At 40.0% G+C, this 25,486-nt stretch overlaps 2 protein-coding genes across 2 annotated transcripts in view; one reads left to right on the forward strand and one right to left on the reverse strand.

Moving 5' to 3' along the window:
• LOC121140041 (melanoma-associated antigen 10-like) overlaps positions 1-25,486 on the forward strand; it is a 490,319-nt gene that overhangs the window by 152,643 nt on the left and 312,190 nt on the right. The window lies entirely within an intron of this gene.
• Positions 19,908-23,417, reverse strand: LOC121140040 (melanoma-associated antigen 10-like). Its single transcript, XM_040744699.1, has 3 exons — positions 23,331-23,417; positions 22,558-22,647; positions 19,908-21,372 (listed from the first exon to the last, which is right to left on the reverse strand). Exon 3 carries the CDS (start codon positions 21,316-21,318, stop codon positions 20,317-20,319), a length of 1,002 nt encoding a protein of 333 aa, XP_040600633.1. The 5' UTR covers positions 21,319-21,372; positions 22,558-22,647; positions 23,331-23,417; the 3' UTR covers positions 19,908-20,316.

The raw sequence follows: 25,486 nt of genomic DNA on the forward strand, positions 1-25,486 counted from the left end.
AAATGATGAACATATATACAAGCAGGCACACACATTTACATAAAATAAAATAAATCTTAAAAAACCTTAAAAATAGAACTATCATATGAATCAGTCATACTAACCCTGAACATATGTCCAAAGGATTTACAGTCTACCACAGAAATATGTGCACACTCATGTTTATTGCAGCTTTATTCATAACAGTGAAGATATAGAATAAGTGAAGACTCCATGAACAGATGAATAGATAATGAAAATATGGTAAATATACACAATGGAATTTTATTCAACTGTAAAACCATAACTGTTTCAGGGAAATTGTCTCAATTGTTATGCTTATTAACATTTATATTCCAGTTTCAGAAAGATTAATGTGGCATATTTTTGTATTTGCTTTTTCATTTACATTATGCATATGCACATGTTATGCACACGTGTGCACACATATCATCTTGCATGTGTTTGCATGTGTGATAGCATCATGAAACTACAAAAGGGACCATGGGGTCTAAAGGGAGAGTTGGAGAGGGTGGGAAAAAAGAAAAAAAAGGAGGTAATAGAATGCATGTGACATAAAAGCAAAATAATAGGAGGAGAAACATAAGAAGCAAAAGTGAGAGGAAGGAGATGGGGAAGAAGATAAAGTCATAAAGAGAGATGAAGCTGTGCTGTTTAAGGGGGAAATGAATGAAAATGGAGATAATCATGTTAAGTAAATTAAGGCACTTTGAGAAAGGCAAATACCACATATTTTCTCTCATCTGTGGGTTCCACACTTTATAGACACATAAAATCTATGTACAGCAAATGAACTTTGGGAGTTCATTCCACATGGAGGGATGTGCTCTCCTCCTGAACACACAGGAGAGGGCCTGGGCCCTGCCCTGGATGATATGACAGACTTTGGGGATTTCCTATGGAGGTCCTCACCCTCCCTGGAGAGTGGAGAGAAGATGGGATGGGGGGCTGGTGGGAGCAGGGGAGGAGGGGAAGGAGAGGGAGCTGGGATTGACATATGAAGCAGGCTTGTTTCTAATTTAAATTTAAAAAAGCTATGAACATAATAAAAGCAGAAGCGAAACTGTCAAAGGAGACCACTGTGACAGGAAAAAAAGGAGGGTAGTTGAGTAGGGGGAAGATATGGTCAAACTTCATTATATATGTTTTGGTACTTCATGAAAATTTCTTAGGTAAACATGTAAAACAAAATAAAACTAAGACAGAAGTAAAACAGAAAATTGTAGGAAAAAAATACAGGCATGACCTGGTAGCCAGCTTACTTGGCACACTGCATTTACAAGTAAGAATCATGGCACAGCATGCTCCTGAGTATTCCCAGAAGTCAGAACACTGCATTCTACAGTAGCTTGAGTAACTGTCCTGCTGATGTATCTGCCCTCTCCAGGTCTCCTTAAATGAGCTTCTTCTGAATAGAGACTCTGGTGGTATGAGAGCTCACTGTCAAATCTGAGGTAACATACTAACCAATCACAGTTTATAGACTTCTACTATATAAGTGTTTGCTCACATATAATAAAGCAGAAGCTCTTCTCTGGAACAGTCTCTAGAATGGTTCTTCTCTGTGCCCTTTACCAACCCACAAGCTTTGCTGCCTTTTTGAGGATGCCCCTGGTAATGACGGCAGAAAATATACTGCATAGTGATACTGTATATGCTTCAGTTTATATAAGTAAATTCTATGATGTGCCCAAAATAGCATATCCTTGTCATTAGAAATTCATGACATATTTATGTATATATACAATTATATTACAGTTCTGTACATATTAACAAAAATTCATATGGTAAGGATGTTTACATATTTATTTGGAATAATTTCAAACTCAAAATAGAGTCACAGTAAGATGAATGTATCCCACAGATATTATGTTTAAGTAAATAAGTCAGACACCCCCCAAAAATATTCCTACTTTATTATTTCATTGATATAAAGTTCAATTTTTAGAACTTGCTTCTGTTCAGGAGGTATAAAATTATAAGATAAATATAACATCACACTCATCTTATTAATTATAAAAATTGATTACTTTTCTTGAGTCATTCAAAGAAATGAATTTTCCAAAGGAAGGCAATTCCTTCAAAAGGCAGGGCATTTTTGGCTTTGGCAGAGCACAAACATTCAAGAAGAAAGCAACTAAACTTTTTGTAAATTACAGGCTCAACACCAGTTTAGGCTAATGTGGAGACCCAAACAGAGAATCATTCTTACTACGCATCAATGAAAATAAGTGGCCAGATGACAGGAGTAAAAACGTTATGGGGGGGCATCAAATATTTGTTTCCAGACTTCTGGCAGAGGGGTAGAAGCAAAAAGCTCTCAGTCTATAGGAGAGCCACAAGAAAGCTTTTTATTCTACTTCAAGTATCATGAAAAACTAGGGTTTATAGCTTCTAAGCAAAGGGTACCACGCAAAGAAAGTGTTTGGTTCTCAGTGGGATAAGGGAAACAACTCTACCTTGCCTAAGGACTTCCACAGAAATAAGAAAGAGTATGTGTAATAAAGGTGTCATGCAAAGTATCAGCAGTAGAATTAGTGTGGGCTGCAAAGCTTTATTATCTTCATAACTATTTTGCAAGCCTGACACATACCTCTTCTTTGTGTTAGTCCTTTTCCTAAACTTTAAAAAGTTTCGTTTTAAAGTAATTAAATCTAAGAAGTAAAATTAAACATGTCAACTTCATAAAAAACAAAATAAATGTAAGCTCTGTGATATTATTTAAACAATAAATTTAAGAGTAATTTCTGTACAGATGTAATTATATATACATATATATGTCAATCAATAAACACTTTATTATATAAGGGAATGAGATTCTAGACATACCTATCATAACTACTCTTTCACTGATGTTCATTTAAAAGTATCTTTTCAATTTTCCCATATATGAACATATTATGCTTATTATTGTAATTAAAATAAATTATCCCAAATCTGAAGATAAAGGGTTGACTGGAGAATCAAGACAGGAATGAGAACTCAGGGTAAGACTGATACAGCAACAAAAGTTTCTTGTGCTAGTTTGAATCCTTTATTACTCAGCCTAGACACAAATGCAGTCTAAATTCAATAATTACCTACAAGTTATGTAAAGAAAGAGCTCCAAGAAGCTGATGCTAGCTTTGGATTAAGGAATTTTATTAAAGGCAGATTCTTCAGAACACTGACAGTAGCAAAATATCTTGTTGTTTCCTTTCTATCATGAATTCACACAAGACCAAGTCTTGACACTGTAGTTCCATGGAGACAACATAAACAAAACCTGAAAAAATGCTTTAGACTCCAGGAAAGAACTTGTTTTGACAAGAAAACTTACAAATAGAAAATAGGAGAGAAATGTCTTCCTAACTCTCAATCACCCAAGAAGATCTTCTAAGGCTATTAGAGGACCATTTACCAGACCTCAGCCAGGCTCAAGGTGAGTCAAAAAACCTGTGAATCCAAATATCACTATACTTAATAGCACTTAAAGGTGTATAGTTTTGAAGTGTATATAAGATGTCCATCAATATATAGAGATTATGAACAGATATCAAGATATTTGTTCAAAGTCAAAATCATTTAAAGTACATTTTCTGAACATCATGCAATCAAATTAGAAATTGATGTGACAAAGGGATAATTTCAATGCATTTGCAAACTAAACATCACACTTTAAAATAATACTTTCATTCATTAAGACCAGAAATGGATCAAAGTGGTCTTAAGAAAGTAAGAAAAATGTGAGTACAGAATATTCTAAATTGTTTCACGCTGTCTGGAGGATGATCAGCCATATTTTTGGTTTTTAATCAGTGAGTTTATTAAGTATACAACAACCCAAAAAAGACTAAATATCAAGTACTGGGCATATAATATGTAGATCAATGATGGTGATGATGATGATGAAGAAGAATTAAAAAAAGACAGATAGACAGACAGACAGATAGATAAGGAATCAGATAGACACATAGATAAACAGGTACAAAGAAAGTAAAACATCATTAAATCAGGTTTTCAATACATCCAATAGAACTCTACTGAGATAGTGTGCTGGAATATCCCCTCTTATGAGACTTCCCAGTAAAAAAAAGACAAATGACAATAAGTAGACACAATATCACCAAATCAGGTACTCAAAACATCCAGTAGAAGACAACTAGAGAAGTTGGGATCATCAGGTAGGGATGCCAATTGGGCTTTCTTTCCATGAATGGCTTCCCAGAGCTGAATGTCAACTTCTCTTTCCCATTATAGGCTCTTTAAAATCACGAGATAAACAGTAACCTCAGTTAGAATGGTTGACATTTTAACTATTTTCAAGGACACAATGTTTTTTGTTTGTATTTTTTATTCAGCAACTATTTTACCTACCTAATACAGATTTGGAGGGTCCAGGACATTCTCAGACAAAGATGAAGCAAAATTTGAGACAAATATTCTTGGGTATAAAATGGAAAAGTATGGACATTTGCTTCCTCATTTGCTTCCACAACCAACTTCAAAGTGAATTCAAACACTACATAATAATTTAACAACAAAATATGCAACTTACTAGAAATCAGATTATAACTAGCACAGTATTTCAGAGAAATTCAGATCATTTAGTACTTAGATATAAAAATAGTAATACTCTTAAATCAATAGTATAAGTTCCCATTTTATTAAACAGAAAGATGGTTGCAGTTTGCAATTATACTGACAGAGAGTCTGGGAAACAGGAAAGAACCTAAGAGAGATATGCATGGTACCCCAGAGAAGAGGAATGAGGCAAGATCTCCTGAACAGATTGGGAACACGGCGGGAGGTATGGGGGGTGAGTGTGAGCTGGGAAGAAGAGAGGGGGAGAAGAGAAGGAGAGAGTAGGTCATGGGGAAACAGGAAGGTTGAGTGGGGAGGTAGAATAGGGGGAGAACAGGATGAGAAATACCATAATAGACAGGGTCATAGGTTTGAAGAGAGATCTGGCACCAGTGAGACCTCTAGCGATCTGAAAGGATGACACCAACTGGCAAGCTAAGCAATAGTGGAGAGACTGCCTTAAATGATCATTCCTGATAATGAACTTGACCTCTACCTTATATGCCATCCTAGAACCTTCATCCAGTGACTGATGGAAGCAGAGGCAAACACCCACAGTTAAACACTGAACTGAACCCATGGAACCCCGTGACAGAGAGAGAGGAGTGATGAGAAAATGGGCAAAGAATGGGCTGGCAAAACCAGCAGAGACAGCTGATCTGAACAAGGGGGAGCTCTTGGAACCCAGACCGACAGCTGGGAGGCCAGCATGGAACTGACCCAGACCCCCTGAGTGTGAGAGTCAGTGAGGAGGCCTGGGAAACCTATGGGGCCCTGGACAGTGGATCAGTGTTTATCCCTGGCATACAAACAGATATCGTGTGTCCATAACACAAAGAGGGATGCTCTCTCAGCCTGGACTCTTAGGGGAGTACCTGGACCCTTCCCTGAGTGAAATGACAGACTCTAAATATCCCTTATGTGGAAGGAAGTGGATATAGGATGGAAGGCTGGGGGAGGATGGTGGGGGGATGCGGGAGGAGGGGAGGGAGAGGGAACTGGGATTGACATGTGAAGCAAGCTATTTAAAATTGAAGTAAGTGAAAATAAATGTAAATAAACTCTTAAAAAAGTGCAAGAAAAGAAATAAAAAGAACAGAAATAAATTAAAGTGGAATGAATAGAAGTACAGAGAATATAAAAGAACCCAAAAGCTGAGTACTTGAAAACATCAATAAAATTAATAAAAATATAGTCTAGAAAGACAGACAAGGTGAAAAAGAATAAAGACTAAGAAGAATCACCAATATTAGGAGTCTAATTAGAGTTTCATTGAAGACACTGGAGAAAATACAAGAAAAAAGAAATAAGACAGATGTATTCGTACAAACTCAAGAACTTAGATGATAATGACAAATTACATTAAAATATAGACAGATATTTCCAAACCTTACAAACAAATGAAATGAAAACTTTCAAGTGAATTTTAAATTGAAAATTGTAAGTGGATTAAAACTATTAAAATATTGAGAATTTCACACATGTATTCCAGTATGTTTTGATCAAATCATTGCCCATTACCTCACTTACAATTTTCCCATATTCTTTCCACCATCTTTCTCTCCAAATTTCACACTCTTCATTTTTAAAATCCACTAAGTCCTGTATGTGCCTGACTGTAGGGCAATCTACTGGAGCATATTTTTTTAAAGTTTTCCTATTTACTCCTCACCTGTAAGTTGAAGGCCAAAATGCCCTACAATTGGTGTCCATGTAGTTCTGTGGTGCATTTATTGAAAACCCTCTACCTAGAAAATGTTTCTGTCATTCAGCTTGTACAGTCATCTGGGTTGTGATAGTGTGGCCATCTCCCTTCTAGGAACCTTCTGTGGATGTAGAAGTGTTGGTGGCATGGTATAAACTGCCTACTAAGCTCTTGTTTTCTATCCATAGATGGTATATCTCTCAGCAGAGAAGCAGCTTTTAGATGTGATAGATGTGCAGCTAGATCATAGGTCACACAGGAGAGCTTAATACTAATATTGATATTAATACTAATACTGATACTGATACATACTGATACTATTGCCAGTATTCTGTGATGAAACACCATAACAGAAAGGCATATTTTAGGCTTATGGATCCAGAGAGATTAAAAAAAGAAATTTACCTGTGCCTGGGGATTGCCACTGCGGCTCCCATACCAACAAGAGCCAATGCACCCCAGCGTCCTAGTCTCCTTCTCTGCCCATGGGACTAGATAAACCGGGGCCTGTTTCCATGCTGCCTTCCTGTGCTTAGGGACTTCAACTGTGGTTCCCATCCCGGTGGGAGCCAACACACCCCAGCATCCTAGTCCATTTCTCAGCCCACGGGACCAAGAAGAGGAGAGCTACCAGAGTAGGCACCAGGAGAGGAAAAGGCTCTTTCTGCACCCACTGGAATAGGGATGGTAAAGAGACAATATAAAAACACAGTCAGCAAAAGAAACACAAATATGACACCTCCAGAGTCTAGAGTCTCTACACCAGCAAGACTCGAATATTCCAATGCAAATGAAACAGAAGAGAATGACCTTAAAAACAACTTCATTAAAAATTATAGAGAACCTCAAAGAGGATATGAGAAAATCCCTTAAAGAAATGGGAGAAAAAAAACAAAAATGCAAAAAATGCAAGAAATGGAGGAAAAGACAAAGGAAAAATTGCAAGAAACAATTCAAAACAGAGCAAGGGTTGAAACCTGAAATAGAGACAATTGAAAAACAACAGTCTGAAGAAATTCTGGAATTAGAAAAGGTGAATAAATGATCAGGAACTACAGATGGAAGCATAACCAACAGAATACAAGAGTTGGAAGAGAGAATCTCAAGTGTTGAAGATACACTAGGAGAAATAGATTCATCAAGCAAAGAAAATCTGAAGTCCAACAAATCCCTAACACAAAATATTCAGGAAATATGGGACACCGTAAAAAGACCAAACCTAAAAATAATAGGTATAGCTGGGCGGTGGTGGCACACGCCTTTAATTCCAGCACTCGGGAGGCAGAGGCATGCGCATCTCTGTGAGTTCGAGGCCGGGCTGGACCGACAGCCTCCAAAACCATACAGAGAAACCATGTCTCGTAAAACCAAAAAAAAAAAAGAATAATAGGTATAGAAGAAGGTGAAGACACTCATCTCAAAGAGGCAGAAAACGTATTCAACGAATAATAGAAGAAAACTTTCCCAACCTAAAGAAAGGCACGCCAATGAAGGTACAAGAAGCTTACAGAACACCAAACAGAGTGGACCACAAAAAGTCCCCTTGCCACATAAGAATCAAGACCCCAAACATACAGAATAAAGAAAGAACATTAAGAGCAGCAAAGGAAAAAGGACAAGTAACATCAGAATTACACATGACTTCTCAATGGAAACTATGAAAGCAAGAAGCTCCTGGATAGATATTCTACCAACAATAAGAAACCAAGGATGCCAGGCTAGACCACTATAACCAGCAAAGTTTTCAATCACTATAGATGCAGATTACAAGATATTCCATGACAAAACCAGATTCAAACAATTCATATCCACTAACCCAGCCCTACAGAAAGTTCTGGAAGGAAAACTCCAACCAAGGCAGTTAACTATAACCGGAAACACACAGGCAATGGATAATTACAATTTACCAACAGCCAAAAGAAAACAGAAAAATCCATCAATGTAATCCACCATTTAAACAAGCTGAGGAACAAAAATTACATGATCATCTCACTAGATGCTGAAAAAGGCTTTGACAAAATCCAATACCGGGATAACAGGAACATACCTAAACATAATAAAAGCTATATACAGCAAACCAACAGCCAACATCAAACTAAATGGAAAGTGGCAGGATACAATATCAACTAACAAAAACAGTAGCCCTACTATACACAGATAATAAAAGGTTGAGAAAGAAATCAGAGAAGCATTGCCCTTTACAATTGCCAGAAACAACATAAAATACACTGGGGTATCACTAACCAGACAAGTGAAAGACCTGTATCACAAGAACTTGGAGTCTTTAAAAAAAGAGATTAAAGAAGGCATCAGAAAATGGAATGATCTCCCATGCTCTTGGATAGGTAGGATCAACACAGTAAAAATGGCAACCTTGCCAAAAGCAATCTACAGATTCAATGCAATCACCATCAAAATACCAGCACAATTCATCATATATCTTGAAAGACTAATTCCCAACTTTATGGAAAAACAAAAGACCCATGATACCCAAAACAAGCCAGTTCAAAAAGCATTGTCTGGAGGCATAACCATCACAGACTTCAAGCTCCATTATAGAGCTATAATCCTGAAAACAGTTTGGTATTTGCACAAAAATAGACAGGTAAACCACTGGAATCGAATTGAAAACACTGATATTAACCCACACAATAGGAACACTTGATTTTTGACAAAGAATCTAAAATTATGCAATAGAAAAAAGAAATTATGTTCAACAAATGGTGCTGGCATAACTGGATGCTGGCATGTAAAAAACTGCAGATAGATCCATGTCTATTGCCATGAACAAAACTTAAGTCCAAACGGATCGAAGGCCTCAACATAAATCCGGCCATACTGAACCTCTTAGAAAAGAAAGTGGGAGGTACCCTTGAAATTAATTGGTACAAGAGACCACTTCCTGAACACAACAACAGTAGCATAGACACTGAGATCAAAAATTAATGAATGGGACCTCCTGAAACTGAGAAGCTTCTGTAAGGCAAAGGACACAGTCAACAAAGGGTTAGGGTTAGGGTTAGGGTTAGGGTTAGGGTTAGGGTTAGGGTTAGGGTTAGGGTTAGGGTTAGGGTTAGGGTTAGGCAGCCCACATAATAGGAAGAGATCTTCACCAACCCAACATCTGACAGAGGGATGATCTCCAAAATTTACAAAGAACTCAAGAAGCAAGCCTCCAAAGAACCAAAGGATCCAATTAAAAAGTGGGCTACAGAACTAAATAGAGAATTCTCAATAGAAAAGTCTAAAATGGCTGAGAGGCAGTTGAGAACGTGCTCAACATCCCTAGCCATCAGGGAAATGCAAATCAAAATAACTCTGAGATACCATCTTACTCCTGTCAGAATGGCTAAAATAAAAACACCAATGACAGTTTATGCTGGAGAGGATGTGGAGAAAGGGAAACACTCCTCCATTGCTGGTGGGAGTGCCAACTCGTACAGCCACTTTGGAAATCAGTATGGAGATTCCTCAGGAAAATGGGAATCAGTCTACCACAAGACCCAGCAATTCCACTCTTAGGTATATATCCAAAAGATGCACATTCATACAATAAGGACATCTGTTCCACTATGTTCATAGCAGCATTATTTGTAATAGCCAGAACTTGGAAGCAACCTATATGCCCCTCAATTGAAGAGTGGATAGAGAAAAAATGTGGTACATTTACACAATGGAGTACTATTCAGCAGAAAAAAATCAATGGAATCCTAAAATTTGCAGTCAAATGGATGGCACTAGAAGAAACCATCCATCCTGAGTGAGGTAACCCAGTTACAAAAAGACAAACATGGTATGTACTCTCTCATATATGGATTTTAGACATAGATCTGTGAAGTTGCAGCCTACAGTCCCATCCCCAGAGAGTCTGGGGAACAGAACCTTCGTCCAAAGACTGATGGAAGCAGAGGCAGACTCCCACAGATCAACACTGAGCTGAACTCAAGGAACCCAGTGACAGAGAAGAAGGACTGATGAGCAAAGGGGTTAAGACTGGGCTGGTTTAACCCCCCCAGAAACAGCTGACCTGAACAAGGGGTAGCCTCTTGAACCCCAGACCAATAGCTGGGAATCCAGTATGGGACTGATCAAGAACCCCCAAATGTGGGTGTCAGTGAGGAGTCCTAGGCAATCTATGGGGCCTTGGGTAGAAGACCAGTATTTACCCCTGGCATACAAATGGACTCTGGGTGCCCATCCTACAATAAGAGATGTGTTCTCACCCTGGACACTTAGGGGAGGGTCTAGGCCCTGCCCTGGATGCAATAACAGACTATGGAGGGCCTCATCCTCCCTGGGGAAATGAGGGGATATTGGGTGGGCTTGGGAGGAGTGCATGGGAGGAGGGGAGGGAAACGGAGAGGGACCTTAGGTTGACATGTAAAGCAACCTTGTTTCTAATTTAAGTTTAAATTTAAAAATAAAAAATATACTATAAAAAACAATGTCAGGTGGTATTTGGAGAAAATATGCAAATTATAATGTTATTAAATTGCAACAAATAATTATGTACATATCTTAATATAATCACAGATGGTAAGGGCATGTGTTGTTTCTTTAATAGGAAAGAAGAAAGAAAAGTAAACACTTGTGAGACAATGTTCAATGCATAAGAAAATATGGAACCATATCAATTCTACAGAAACTATTTAATGAATTTATTAGGGTAGAATGTGAATGGAAATGTTAAAAATAGATCAATTATTTACTCAAAATAATTGTTTAGGTTTTTCAAAACAGGGTTTCTCTGTGTAGCTTTGGAGCTTGTCCTGGAACTAGCTCTGTAGACCAGGCTGGTCTTGAACTCACAGAGATCCTCCTGCCTCTGCCTCCCAAGTGCTGGGACTAAAGGTGTGCCTCACTACTCCCTGGCTCAAAAGAATTATAAGAAATAATAAATAACCAAGTATGGATAATCTGTAACAGTTAAATATCAATCAAATAGTTACTCACATTAAAGATATTTTTGCAAAATGAGTGTGGTGTGGTGTGTATGGGAGTACATGAGCATATGTGTGTATGTACACGTAGAAACGAGAGGAGGGTGTCAGGAGTTCTACTATACCTGTACCTTATTACTGCCTTCTTCTTATGTTAATCAGTGTTTAAAAAGTCCAACATGCTTGAACTGGAGCGATGGCTCAGTGGTTCCAGAGGGCCTGTGTTTAATTCCCAGTACCCAGGGCAGTTTACAACCACCTATAACTCCAGTTCCAGGAGGATCCAATGCACCTGGCCACTCCTGGATTACACATAGGAACTCACACATGCATACAACTGAAAGTACAATGTTAAATCATTGCTTTGAATTAGTGACTGAAAAGAATTTTTACATAAAACAATTTTTGGTGCTAGTTTTTACAGTCGATATATAAACAAAATTTTGAAGAGACCTATAAACAAGACTCCCAACAAAAGATGGCATGATAACACTCCTTATAATACTTCTGATACACAGTACTTCCAAGATATTTGAATGAAACTATGTCAAGAAAAATATACCTTAAATATTAATCTAATAAAACATGTTATTACTTTTCCTAGAGGGTGATTTTTTTGCTTTCTGGATAAAATCTTAGTGATGCAGCATGGTATTTGAAAGTCTCAGAGAAAAAAGATGACTATACATAGCTGACTGATAGGATCTCAAAGTAAATTTGATATTCTATACTTACAGATACATTTAAAATGCTGGAGGATGAATAGAATCCAGCAAGAATTGGATCAATATTGTTTCTAAATGATGTAGAATAAGCATGTTTATTTATGGTAGTCTGATTCATACTTAAAATAGCAATAATATTTGTAATTATATTTGTAATTCAAGTGTATTTCTGAATTTTTTCTAAACCGCAAATGCAAGTTTTAATGATCATTCATCCAACCATGACAGGGACCCCATCTAGCAAGCTGACACAGCAGCCTCCAGAGGGAGTGAAGTTCCCTGTCTACTGCTAGGTTTTAAAGACAAAAGTTACAGGATGACATCAGTAGGCATGGGCCGGTTTCTGATTGGTTGACATTTGGGAACAATCAGGAGAATTTCTCAAAGTCATATTTTGGCATGAAATACCTGGGTACCAACTATTTTCATTGGTCAGTGCTGAGAGGGAACATTCTGTGGTTTCTATGGCTTTGTCTTGTTACTTTTAGGTAGCCTGTTGTACGTAGATACAGAACTATATCCTGGAGACTACGGGGAGGTTTTGGTCTCCCCTGGAGTTTCTTTTTGGCCAAACAGTTCCCAAGTATCTAGGAAGCTGAGGGGGGGGGTAGTGTCTGGAGTTTCTTTGTGTGCAGTTTTGGCCATAGACTCTGGTAGCCAGAGGATCTGGGGTTTCCTTGCGTCAGAGGCCTACGTGTCTTTTCTGTAGTCTGTCATGGCTGCTACAGCAGGGGGCTGAGTGAGGGTCTGGTCCCTTTATTTCTAAATTATTACAAGTGAAGCCTTTGAGTTTAGCTTACCCCTTTCACAAGACATGACTCAGGGATGTAGTGGTTGCCCAACACGCCTCTGATCCCAGCACTGGCGAGGCAGAGGCAGGCAGATCTATGTGAGTTGGAGGCCATAGGGCTGTTAAATGGAGATACCCTGTCTCGAAACACCCCCCCCAATCCAACACCTAGGAGCAGTTACTAAACCTCCAATCTCAACACTTTGCACATGCACACTGGGGGGATCAGAGGCTTGAGGTCATACATAGTGAGTTCAAGACCAGTCCCTACCCCAAAGAAAAGAAAACAGAAGGGAATAAAGAAAAAACAAGGATATAATTTGGGTGTGAGATAACCTTGAACTCCTGAAACTTCTGCCTCTACCTCGTACATTCAGGGATATAGGCAGTGCCTTCAGGCAGTCATCTCTATTTCCAGATAGTACACCATGCAGTCCTGGTTCAGAGGGATTTAGAGATCCATCTGCCTCTGCCTCTGCCTCTGCAGAATAAACACTTCCACCAGGGAGTATGGCCTTATATGACAGAAAAGGAAGGTATAGCTTGCAGGACAAAATTTCCGAGAAGAGAGTCCTGGAGAAAGATGTCTAGAGATTTTCCAAATTCGGGTATAATTTCTGATCGCAGGAGTCAGAATGGAAAACCTTGCAATTCAAGAGGCACCGATTACACTATGCAGAATATAAGAACAAGAGGACCTATGCATGTTACCTGAATAGTGTGGCTCCTTAATCAAGACCTCAACAAAGAGACACCAATATATACATGCTACCTGAAAAGGGGAAATCTCACAGGGCATCAACTATACATGAAAAACTATAGGCAACCAAAGAATGTTGAAATCAGGAGAAATAGTCTTCCTCAGAGACGATTCACTTATCTGGTTAAACAACACCAACTGGCCAGTCCTGAAATCATATACACAGAAGATGCTAAACAGACCCAGCTAGCTTTATTTACAAATTTATGTATGTATGTACAACAATAATAAAAAAGGCCATAAATTTGAGATTGAGAGGGTATAAAGACATAGAAGGGATAAGAGGCAGGAAAGGGAAAGGACAAAAATGATTTAATTATATTTTAATTTTAAAATAAAAATGAATAAAAATATTATGTAGAATAGTTTCACTTTAGGAGGAAAGAATATTATCCATGCATTAAACACTGTTATCTCACCTAACAGTTTGAAAGACCTAATATCATTACATATTTCTAAGTAATTTAACTGTAGCTTATGATGAAACTCAGGAATATTATATAGAAAGATAACATGGTTGAATTTATAATATTTGACATCCAATGCCAAATTATCAGACATTCAAAGAAGCAGAGGAGTATGATAATGATTGAGGAGAAAAATAAATGAAAACTAACTTAGAAATGTAACATGATAACACTAGTAGAAAGGGACATTAAAATATTACTATATAGATCCCTCAAGGTTCAGAGTTCTATGCAGAAGAGGAGACAGAAACACTGTAAAAAACCAAAGGTGGTGGATGACTGCAAGGAAATTGTCTTCCAAACACAAATTAACCTTAAGAAACTGTTGCAGCATCGAAAAGACTTTCACAAGTTCAAGCCAGACAGGGTCCTAGCACTGAGAAGAAGTAGGCACCATCTCCCATTCCTTACCTAGAAGTTATCTCCAACTGATACTCATTTGCAAAGGAAAAAATTAGTTTTCTTCAATGTAGTCTCACTGTGTATATTAACCATACTCTAGGGCAGACCTCATGTAGAGTAGCTGACCTACACACACACACACACACACACACACACACACACACACACAACCTCCATTTATTTATTTTTGTATTTGTACAATTGTTTTATTTGGGTTTTCTTTGTTGTGAAGTTTATTTCTAGTTCTTTTGGTTTTTTTGTTTTATTTTTGAGAGAGAGAGAAAACATCAAGTTAGGTGAGTTGAGAGGTGGAGAGAATCTGGGAGAAATTGAGAGAAGGAAAATAATGTGATCGCTTTATATAATATAATATATATAAACTTTTAAAATAAAATCTTACTATATAGAACTGTATTCTATAGGTTCAAAAATAGCAAGACAAATTGGTTAAACATATTTAACAGAGACATAGGTTTTTTCTAAATATATCAAGCTTTAAAATGTGGAAGTTTCAATGTTTGAGTCATAAAAATTACACTTATTTGGATTAACAGCAGATCAGAATCTATGAAAACAGTATTAATGAACTTAAAAACAGCAACAAAACTTGCTATAATTAAACATTCACAGACAAAAGGAAGCATGAATAGTGAGATATGAAGCAAGTATGATTGGCATAATGTAAATACATTTGAAGATCCTGAAAGAGAATAAAAAGGGAATATAAAATTTTTTTAAAAAAACACTGAATTAAAAACCTCCAAGTTTCATGAAAAATAGATACTCACAAAACAAAAAGATAGGCAATTCCCAAAATAAAGAAATGAAAAAATCAAACTGGAGAAATGAGATGGCTCAGAGCAAAGAGCACTGGTTGCTACCAGCACACACACACATGGTGATTCATTCACACAATTCGTACCTCCAGTTTCAGGGAATCCTACACCCTCTTATGGCCCTGCATGCACATGATACACAGACACACATTCAGATAAAACTACCATAGACATAAAATGATAAAACAAAATATTTTTAAAATGAAAAAAGCAAAGTGTGTGAGAATTAAATTACTCAAAATATGTAATGTAAAGGGATAGCCTGAAATGTACCTAAAGAGAAATGTCCTTTATTTATTGAGGATCAAATATAATTGTGGATTAAAGGCTGCCCGAAAATGAGGCTTCACTAAGCACTACAAAGAGTCTGGGGAGTTAGGTCCAAGAGTCAAAGAAGGGTGGAAGAACATGATCACCACAGATGTATACATGTATGAAACATCACAGAATCTCTCTGTTGAAACTCCTAATAATAAAAATAAGAAGAGAATGAGGTACTATCTTTAAATTTCTGAAACTAATTTAAAACTTTCAGGCTAGACCTTTATACTGTAAAAATACATTCAGAATAAAACTAACATACTTTTTATAAAATAATAATAATCAAAGAATTAAATCACTAATAGTCATATGTAAATAAATATTAATGTATGCTTGGAAGAGATGCTAAAGAAAATTCTTCCGGCAGCAAAAAGTTATACTAGATAGAAGCTGGGGCACCACAAAAATGAGTAAGTATAATTTCCTTGCTATATAAATGTCTTTAAAAGATAACTGCCTGAAATGTGAAAAAAAGTTAACAATGTGACTTAGTCATGGACCTTATTGTAGAATGCTTACTTGCTTAGCATGTAGAAGGCCCTCAACTATGCAAAAAGCAAATCACAGTACAATATGTAACATGCATGAGAAATGTGGATGAAAACAAGGGATGAAGGGCTAAGACAGAAAGCATGGTTTTCATGTGGTTTATATATATTTGTTTCCAATTACTTAGGGAAAGTGAAAATGTGAGTCCATGCATTCTAGATATTTAAATGATATTCCTTATTTATTTGAAGTGTGAACACAGCATGGGTTTCAAATCTCAATCATTATTTTCTTTTTTTCTCCTAAATAAAGGATTCAAGTAGGATCCACTTTCTATACTTTTTAAAGAGAATTATGCAACACACGTTTAAAAAATTTTAGTTGAAATTACATAATTAATATCAGTCTAAGGAATTGTGAGACTTGCTGGGGAACCAGACACAATACACAGTGATAAATTGACTATTGACTTTTTATAATTGAGACTACTTTGTATCAACAATTTAAAAGAAAGGATGACTGATTTTGGCTCACAGTTTTAGAGATTTTTGTTCCTGACTGGCTAGCTCCAGGAGTATGGACCAACAATGACACAGGGCACCATGCCAGTAGATCATATGGTTGAGGAGGCTACTCATGTAATGATGGTTAGGAAAGAAAGTCCAGACATAGAGACCCACTCATTTGCACTCAGGAATACCATAAAAACACTAAACCAAAAGCTGTAGCATATAGGCAGAGGACCTGTAGGGGGAGATAAGGGGAAGAAGGAGACGGAGGGGGAGAGGGAGAGATGGACAGAGAGACAAATAAAGACAGAGACACACATAGAGAATAAAAGTAAAAAAATGAAATAAAATTCAAAAAAAAAGAAAGAAGAAACAAAGAAAGGTGGAAGAAAGAAAAAAGAGTGAGCCCCGTTGTGACATTATGAGACAAGGAACTGCCAAAGATGCAGTTGAGTTCATTTGTTCATACTGTATTGGCCATCTACTGCCCACAGAATGGGGAAAGATAGTCACCATCCTCACATCTGACATGGAGGACTGATTTCCAAAATACATAAAGAACTCAAGAAACTTGGCATCAAAAAAGTGAATAATCCAATTAAAAATGGGGTACAGAACTAAACAGAGAATTCTCAACAGAAGAATCTCAAATGGCTAAGAAACATTTTTTAAAATAAATTTTATTTATTTATTTATTTTATATCCCAGCCAAAGTTCCCCCTTCCTCGTTTCCTCCAAGTCCCTTCCCCTACCCCCTCTGTTCCCACCCCCAATCTACTCCTCCTCTGTTTCTGTTCAGAGAAGAGCAACCTCTTATGAGTATCAACATAACATGGCATTGGCATATCAAGTTGCAATAAGACTAAGCACCTCACCTTGTATTAATGCTTGGCAAGGGAGCTCAGTTTGAGGAGTAGGATCCCAAAGGCTGTAAAAAAGTTGGAGATTGCCTCTGTTCCCACTATTAGGAATCCCACAAGAGGACCAAGCTACACAACTGTAACATATATTCAAAGGGACTAGGTCAGTTCCATGCAGGCACCCTGGTTGAAAAAAAAAACTAACATCCTTAGACACAATGGAGATGCAAATCAAAACGACTCTGAGATTCCACCTTACACCTATCAGATCAAAACCACAAGTGACAGCTCATGCTGGAGATGATATAGAGCAAGGGCAACAGTCCTCCATTGATGGTGAAAGTGCAAACTTGTACTGTCACTTTGGAAATCAATATGGTGGTTTATCAGAAAATTTGGAATAAATCTACCTCAAGAACCAGCTATACAACTCTTGGGCATATACACAAAGGATGCTCAATCATGCCATAAGGACATTTGTTCAACTATGTTCATAGCAACTTTATTTTAATAGCCAAAAACTGGAAACAACCTAGATGTCCCTCAACTGCAAAATGGATAACCACGCTACAATCTACAGACACAGTGAGACTAGATAACAAGGAGGGATCAAAGGTCACATGGATCCAAAACACATGGATATCTCCGGGAAGGGAAAATAGAAGAGATTTCGTTGGTGGACTAGGGGTGGATGGGAATGGTAACATGAAGGATCACGTGAGGGTTTTAGGGGGAGTACTGAAAGAGCCTCCAGGAAGGGGGGGCATTTCAGGGTCAGAAAGAAAGATGGTGCAAGGGAAACTCACAGGATTATGTAAGAATGACACCAGCTAAGACTCCTAGCAAAAGGAGATACATAGCCTCCTGTGACCAGGTATGAATACCAGTGGAGGGATTGGGATACCAACCCAGCCACACAACATCTGACCTATAGTCTGTCTGGCCTATGGGATGTGCTGGGGTAAATGTGGCACAGAGATTATGGGATTGGCCAACCAATGACTGGTCCCATGCCACAAGAGTGAGTCCACCCCTGACACTGCCTGGATTGCCCAGAGACCTAGAATAGAATCAAACACAACTGTAACAAAAACACATCAATAATGTTGCCTGATAATACTCTGCTATACTCATAGCAGTCATCAAAGCGGTTTCATCCAGCAACTGATGGAAACAGATGCAGAGACCCACAGTCAAACATAAGGCCAAGCTCAGGATATCCTGTGGAAGAGGGAGAGAAAGGATTGTAGGAGCCAGTGGGGTATAGGACACAAGAAAACCCACAGAATCAACTAACCTGGGCTCATAGGAGCCAACAACCAGAGAGCCTACATGGGACTGACTGCATATATATGACAGTTGTGTAGCTTGGTCCTCTTGTGGGACTCCTAACAGTGGAAGCAAGGGCTGTCTCTCTTTTGCTGGCTGTTGGGACCCTATTCCGCATACTGGATTGCCTTGCCTAGTCTTAATACAAAGCAAGGTGCTTAGTCTCAATACAACTTGATACACTGTATTAGTTGGGGTTTCTATGGCTGTGGAGAGACACCAAGACCACAGAATCTCTTATAAAGGAAAACATTTAATTGAGGTGACAGCTTACAGTTTCAGAAGTTTGGTCTGTTATCATCACCATGGGACAAGTGGTATATGCAGGAAGACATGGTGCTGGAGAAGTAGCTATGAGTCCTATATCTTGGAGGCAACAGGAAATGGTAGGAGACACTGGGCAGTATCTTGAGCATATAAGCGACCTCAAAGTCTGCTTTCACAGTGACATATTTCTTCCTGCAAGACCACACCTATTCCACAATGGTGACACTCTTGTTGGGGGACATTTTCTTTCAAACTACCACATACACCATGTTTTATTGATATCCAAGGAAGGATTGCCCTTTTCTGAAATAGACATAGAGGAGTAGATACGAGGACAGAAGGGAGGTGGGGAGATGGACTGGGAGGAGAGGAGGGGTGGGGAAACAGTAGTCAGGTTATAAAAAGAAAAAAGACTAGTTTGTTTCCCCAGTGAGATTCCCACGAAGAGAACTAAACTGTCATTTGCAAGTGACTATCACTTGGAGATAACTTCTAGGTTAGATGGAGCTGTGTCTACTTATTTTTCCTTCTCTCAGCCTGAACACAGTCACACCTACCAAGGGTCTGTCCTTAGCTACTTTGCAGTTTCATTCCATCAGCTCCCCAGACTCCCAAGCTGCCTTGGTTTACAGCATCAAAACTGTGCTGCTCACTCCAGCAGACCTCTCTGTAACCCTCCACCTCAACTAGTGTTTGTGATCTGAAAGGACTTCTGTCTTCCTCACAGGACTGTGGATCCTGAACTCATTCTATCTACATGAAAGCATGGATATGGTTCTCCTATGATATACTGCTAATGACAAACCTTGCAAAGGACATATGCTTAATGACAATTTGGAGCACTGGAGCCTGTTGACTGCATTTTAGGTTAAAATTTAGTGAACCAGAATAAGAGACTAACAACTATAAGGTGATAAAATTAACAGTTTTATTCTATTCTCTAAGTTATTTTCCATAGCCTAAGAACTATCAATTGCAATAGCATGCTGTCTTGTGACAGATTACAGATCAAATGGAAAGTATTTCAACTTGTTTTACAAAATAGCAACACTTTTAAACATGGATGAACAGCAGTAAGCGTATGACTAATACAACCTGGAAGCTTAAATTTTCAGCCTAATGGGCTTTCTAGAAAATGTAGCAACATTTTAGAGCACCAAGAGGAAAAATCCCTGAGTCACCCAATGGAACAGTAAAAGTGGGATAATTTACACTATACACCCACCAGCTCTAGATTGAAGGTCCATTGCTTACATCACTGACTCTACCTGACCTTATCTGATTTATAAACTGCAAGAGCACTAGAATATGTGCTGGTCAGAGCAGTAGTATCATGTGCCAGGCTTTGCTTGCCTAGGCTCGCTCTTCCTCATCTCTTAAAGCCTCCGCATACCATACTGGATATGATCTGGGGTCACTTCCATTGATGTTGGTCAAAAATGTCAGAATTTTCATCTTGGTGGTTTCAGCATAGGCTCTTGGGCCCCAAAGGAACTCATAGGAAGGAGGATGGCTGCCAGACACTTGCCTATACTCCAGGTATCCTTCTTGTACAAAGTCATCAGTGATGAGCTTCCTGGGTTCCCCATATATGAAGTGATCATTCCCAGGATACAAACCTATGTTATTCAACACATCCCATACCACGTCCTCACGGACACAGTTGCCTTCCATAAATATTATGCTTAGGACCATTATCAGGAGGCCTGTCTTGGGTATGCCCTGGACATCAGTCATCATCCCATCATAGGTGAGCTCTAAGGCTGTAACGAGGATATAAGTGTGGCCAGCAGACTGTACTTCTTTCATATCAATGCCAAAGACTAATTGCATGCACTCTGAGGCTTCTCTGAATATCACAGGGAAGTAGTCTTGGTAATTTCTAATGATATTACTCAGCATTTCTGCCTTGGTGACTGGCTCCTTCATTAGATACTTAAAGAGCAGATATTTCACCAACTCATCTACTTTTACATCTATCTCACCTTTAGACAATGAAGTAGCACATGGCATGGCCTCAGTGGAACCTGGACCCTCTTCAGTTTCAGAGTCTGAACTGAACTGACTACATGGAGAGGAGATCATGGCAGTGCAGGAGGAGCTAGCTCCTGGAGGACTATGGGAAGGACTTGATATCCTGGAAGGAAGAAGCCCCTCCTCTGAGGTGCTTGATGTTAGAGCATAAGAAGAAGAGGAAGAAGAGAAAGATGAGGGAAAAGACGAGGAACAAGTAGAAGAGGATGAGGAATCTACTTCCTCTATTGAAACTGGGGCACTCATTATGTCCTGAGTCTCACTTTGGGCCTCAGGCTCTCCCTCAGGCATACATCGCCTACGCTTGTGAGGTCTAGGCATGATGACTCTAGTCTTGAACAGAAGGCAGGTACACAATGATGTAGACCCAGAGACCTAGGGGAATAAGAGGAGAGTGGAAGCGTTCATTGTTGACAGTCATTCCACTGGAAGTGCTCACAAAAGCCGTGAACAGGCTTTCTCTTATGTGACGCTCTAAAGGCACAAGGACTCCTGTCTCCCTGTCAAGTATGTCTCTTGAGAGACTGAAGGGGGTGGGTAGCGACAAGTTTATTTAGAATGCAACTGGGCCAGAGTAGAGGCTCCAGGATTGCCAGGATAATGTATGGAGCTAAGCAGAGTAGGACTTCTGTGTTTGTGGCACATGTGACATAATCACAGTGTGTGCCTCAGCTTTCACCACACCCTGCCTGGGCTTTCCCCAATGTCTGGCCTGAAGAAGCCATCTCAGACCAAGACCCTCATGTCCTAGTTTCTATGAGAGAGGATGAGGCAACCAAAGCCATAGACTGCAAGGCCACTACTGGGTCCCCATTCCTGACAGGAGCCTGAACTGTACTGTAAAGAGCTACCCCACTTTTATGTGTGTGGTTCCCTCTGTGTGCTCACTCTGGTTTCTTCCTTGTTTCCTGTCAGGGAGTGGACATCACCCATTTGCTGGCCGGGGCATACTCCTGGACTCCACCCATCTACTGGCCTGGGGCAAACTCCTGGACCCCACCCATCTGTTGGCCTGGGGCAAACTCCTGGACCCCATCCATCTGCTGGCCTGGGGCAAACTCCTGGACTCCAGCCATCTGCTGGCCTGAGGCAAACACCTGGAGCCTTCTCATCTGCCAAACCAAGGCAAACTCCTGGACCCCACCCATCTGCTTGCCTGGTGTAAGCTCCTAGACCCCACCCACCCTTCTGTTGGTCTGGGGAAAACTCCTGGACCCCACCCATCTGCTGATCTGAGGCAAACTCCTGGAATAGAACAGAAGACAGTGTAGGTGCCTTCATCTGGTAACAACTGTTCAAGGGTGATGGCAAAAGGTGCCCTACTTAAATATGGTCCATGAGTCAGGGATAAAAGGCCTGTCTAACCCTCACCTTGATGGATCTGCTTCCTATGATGGCCTAAGGCCACCTGCCTTAAGCCAAAACCACATTTCAATGAGATAGGAGAAAGAAGGGGGGGAGGGAATACATCTGTAATTCCTAGGGTTCCCACCCATAGCTGACAGGATAGTAAGTGGGGGCTAGATCCTATCTGTATAGGTGCTTTGACACAGTTCTTACTTTGAGTCCCGGAACTCCTGAGAGCCTCCCTCTGATGACCTGGGTCACGGTTCCTTTGACCAGGGTCTTCAGGTCCCTGAGACCAACGTCCTAGAAACATGACAAGGGGATCAGACTGACAATCTTGCCCAGGAATATGGGGGTCACAGAATATAGGTTTCTGTGGATTCCAGGATGAGCTCTGAACAGGGGGCTACTTTTACCCATCCCTTGAAGTTCCCTGATGATAGATCATGGAACCCCTGCAAATAACCAAGGTCACACACTCAGATTATGTTCCTCAACTCCAAGAGTCACTGAAAACAATCAGGAGGTATGAGCAAGTGCCACATTGCTGCTACACTGAGCAGAATCCCCAGAGAAGCCTACATGACCCACACTAATCTCTGCTGTGTTCCTTTAGTGGATTGCCCTCTCTGACAGGCTCCCTTTATACTAGAACTCATCTTACTGAAGATCCCAAAGTTCTTCTAAGGGCTGGTCCCAGGCACAGCCAGACAGCACAGTCCTTATTTCTGGGCTATGGACACACACAGTCAGCATGAGAGGTCCATGTCTGGGATCTGACTCCTTCTGGGACTCTTCCCTTTATGCACCCTCTGAAGACCTTACTGCCAGGGTTGTCCCATCACTGAGACCTCCTATACACAGTCCTGGGGCAGAAGGAGAGCCAGTCATTCTTACAGGGCTTGCCAGGCATCAGAAGAAGGGCAGAGCTAGTTATGGGGACAATGGGTACATTCACATGTTCAGTTCTTACCATGGCTGCTCACCTTGATTGCTGGCAGATGCTAGACACCTCCCCTGGTAACCAGGTGTGGCTCTCTCCACTTCTCTAGTGATGCACCTCACTCAGTCTCACCTCTATGAAAGACACAGAAATTAGAATGGAGCCCATCTGAACACCCCTGGGGATGTTTCCCAAGACTGGCAGAAAGAGCATGGGTCTACTCTTGTTTTGGGGATTTTGAAGGATTTCCTATTTACTTCTCACAAGGCCCTTGCTGACACTCAGATCCATCACTCAGGACCAGACCACCCCTAATCCACACCTTATGCTTGAACATAATCCATAGTCTTCTGGTCTGAACTGACAACAGAGGCAGCTTTTATATGTATAGTATCAGGGGTCTTCTTGCTCCTTCAATGACCTTGTACCTTACCTCTACAGATTGGAGGCCTTCACCTCAGAACAGGGCCTGATCCTCTCTTATACCCTACAGGTTGAAACAAAGATGTACTCCATCAGGTTACTTTGCTCAGAGCTAGAGGGAGTGTGGAGGACTATCCATGATGTGAGTGAAGTACAAGGGGCTCATTCTTACAAATGGGCCTCATTGGGTGCCAGAGTGCATTAATTGAAGGCCCTGTATCCAGAAAATGTCTCCACAACCCACCCTCAACAAGTGTAATGGTTATCTCCTCTCCAGGTACCTTACAAATATATTTAAGTGCTGAAGTCCACAGATGTGAAAGTAGAAAGACAGAAAGGGCCTCATTCTCAGTGCCTACTTGATGTTGTACCAACCAAAGGGGTTAAATGCATTATCTGGAGATTCTGTAACCAGAAAGTGAACTCTATAATTCATTCAAATCTCTTAAAAAGCACAAAAGTCCTTATTTGGCTGTCTCTCTTCCAGAAACCTTGCAAAAAGGGTCCAAATCCTGACAGCCACAGATGCAGACATGGAAGGGTACAGTATAGCTTATTTTTGCAAATCATCACCTGGGACAAAGCTCCAGGACCTCACAAAATGACATTAAGCACCCCAATTTCATGGATGTAGATTCTAAAGGAGAAGGAACTCATTTCTTCAATTCAGCCAGTTTTTTAGAACTACATAAAGAGTGCATTGCTGCTTAATTGCCCCTGCCTTTCTATCTAGGGTAGGGCTTCTTCAACTCCCTCATTGACTGAAAGACACCAGTGCTCTTCCTCTATCTAAAACTCCTAAATGACTCCTAGGTGGCAACTCGTGAGGACTGGGGCATTCCTTCTATGAACCCCAGTGGAATTATCATTTGGGTACCCCTCTGGATGAACTGAAGGTTCTCCATTTCACTCACAGCTTCCAAATACACCCTGAAAGGAAAGCTGTCCACTATGCTAAAGAACTCTTAACATCAGTCATCCATATTGACCATTGGTCCACAGTGACTGATGAGCAAAGAGCTTAATAATACCACTGGACCACTGTTTAAAACAGTGCTCATCACAGGGTGCATCTGGGGTTCCCTGTACTATGAGTAGGCTTCTCCAGGCCACTCTCCCTCTGATCCAGTCAGACTTTAACCCCAGGCAAGAGAAGGCTTCTGTATGGGAACCTCCAAGTGGGCTTCACTTGGTGAAATGCTAATCAGAGATGAAGCTTCATAATCTGTGTTCCCTCTATTATAAAAGTGTCCTTTTCCACCCAACCTAAACTGTCACTTCAAATCTGACAGTGCATCAAGGCTGGCTCCCTGCCAGGAACCTCATAAAATGGCACCAAGTCCCTCAAAGTCCCCAGATACAGAAGGTTGGGGATTTTGGGGATTGCTCTTTCCCACAAGTCAGCACTGAGGCATGATTTAAAGTCAAGAAACCTCAGAAAATGGCTCCCATCTCCCCACCAACTCTGGTACCCAGATATGGAAGCATGTTCAGAAGCCCTTTTTCACAAGTCAGTACTGAGGTGTTCTTAAAACTCAGAGAAACCCACATAATGGCTCTGAGAATCCCTGGTTCTGAGATCTCAAAAACTGACAAGGGGCTGATCCCCACATGGGGTTCCTAGGTTTGCTGCAGGGCCCCCAAAAGGAGAAAATGTAGGTTGTGCCTGTGTATCTAGGGCAGCTTCTGAGTCATAGTTCCAGCTCTACTCTGGACTCAGTGTCCCACAGGTCTGCAACCCTGAGAAATAGACCCGGTGGGCCAACCAGGGCTTCC

The sequence above is a fragment of the Mesocricetus auratus genome, unplaced genomic scaffold, assembly GCF_017639785.1.
Source record: "Mesocricetus auratus isolate SY011 unplaced genomic scaffold, BCM_Maur_2.0 Super-Scaffold_100003, whole genome shotgun sequence".
In the NCBI taxonomy this organism is placed as follows: domain Eukaryota; kingdom Metazoa; phylum Chordata; class Mammalia; order Rodentia; family Cricetidae; genus Mesocricetus; species Mesocricetus auratus.

What these genes read in the sequence shown, in the direction of transcription:
- LOC121140040 (XM_040744699.1), bottom strand. Translation starts at nt 21,318, where the DNA reads ATGCCTAGACCTCACAAGCGTAGGCGATGTATGCCTGAGGGAGAGCCT.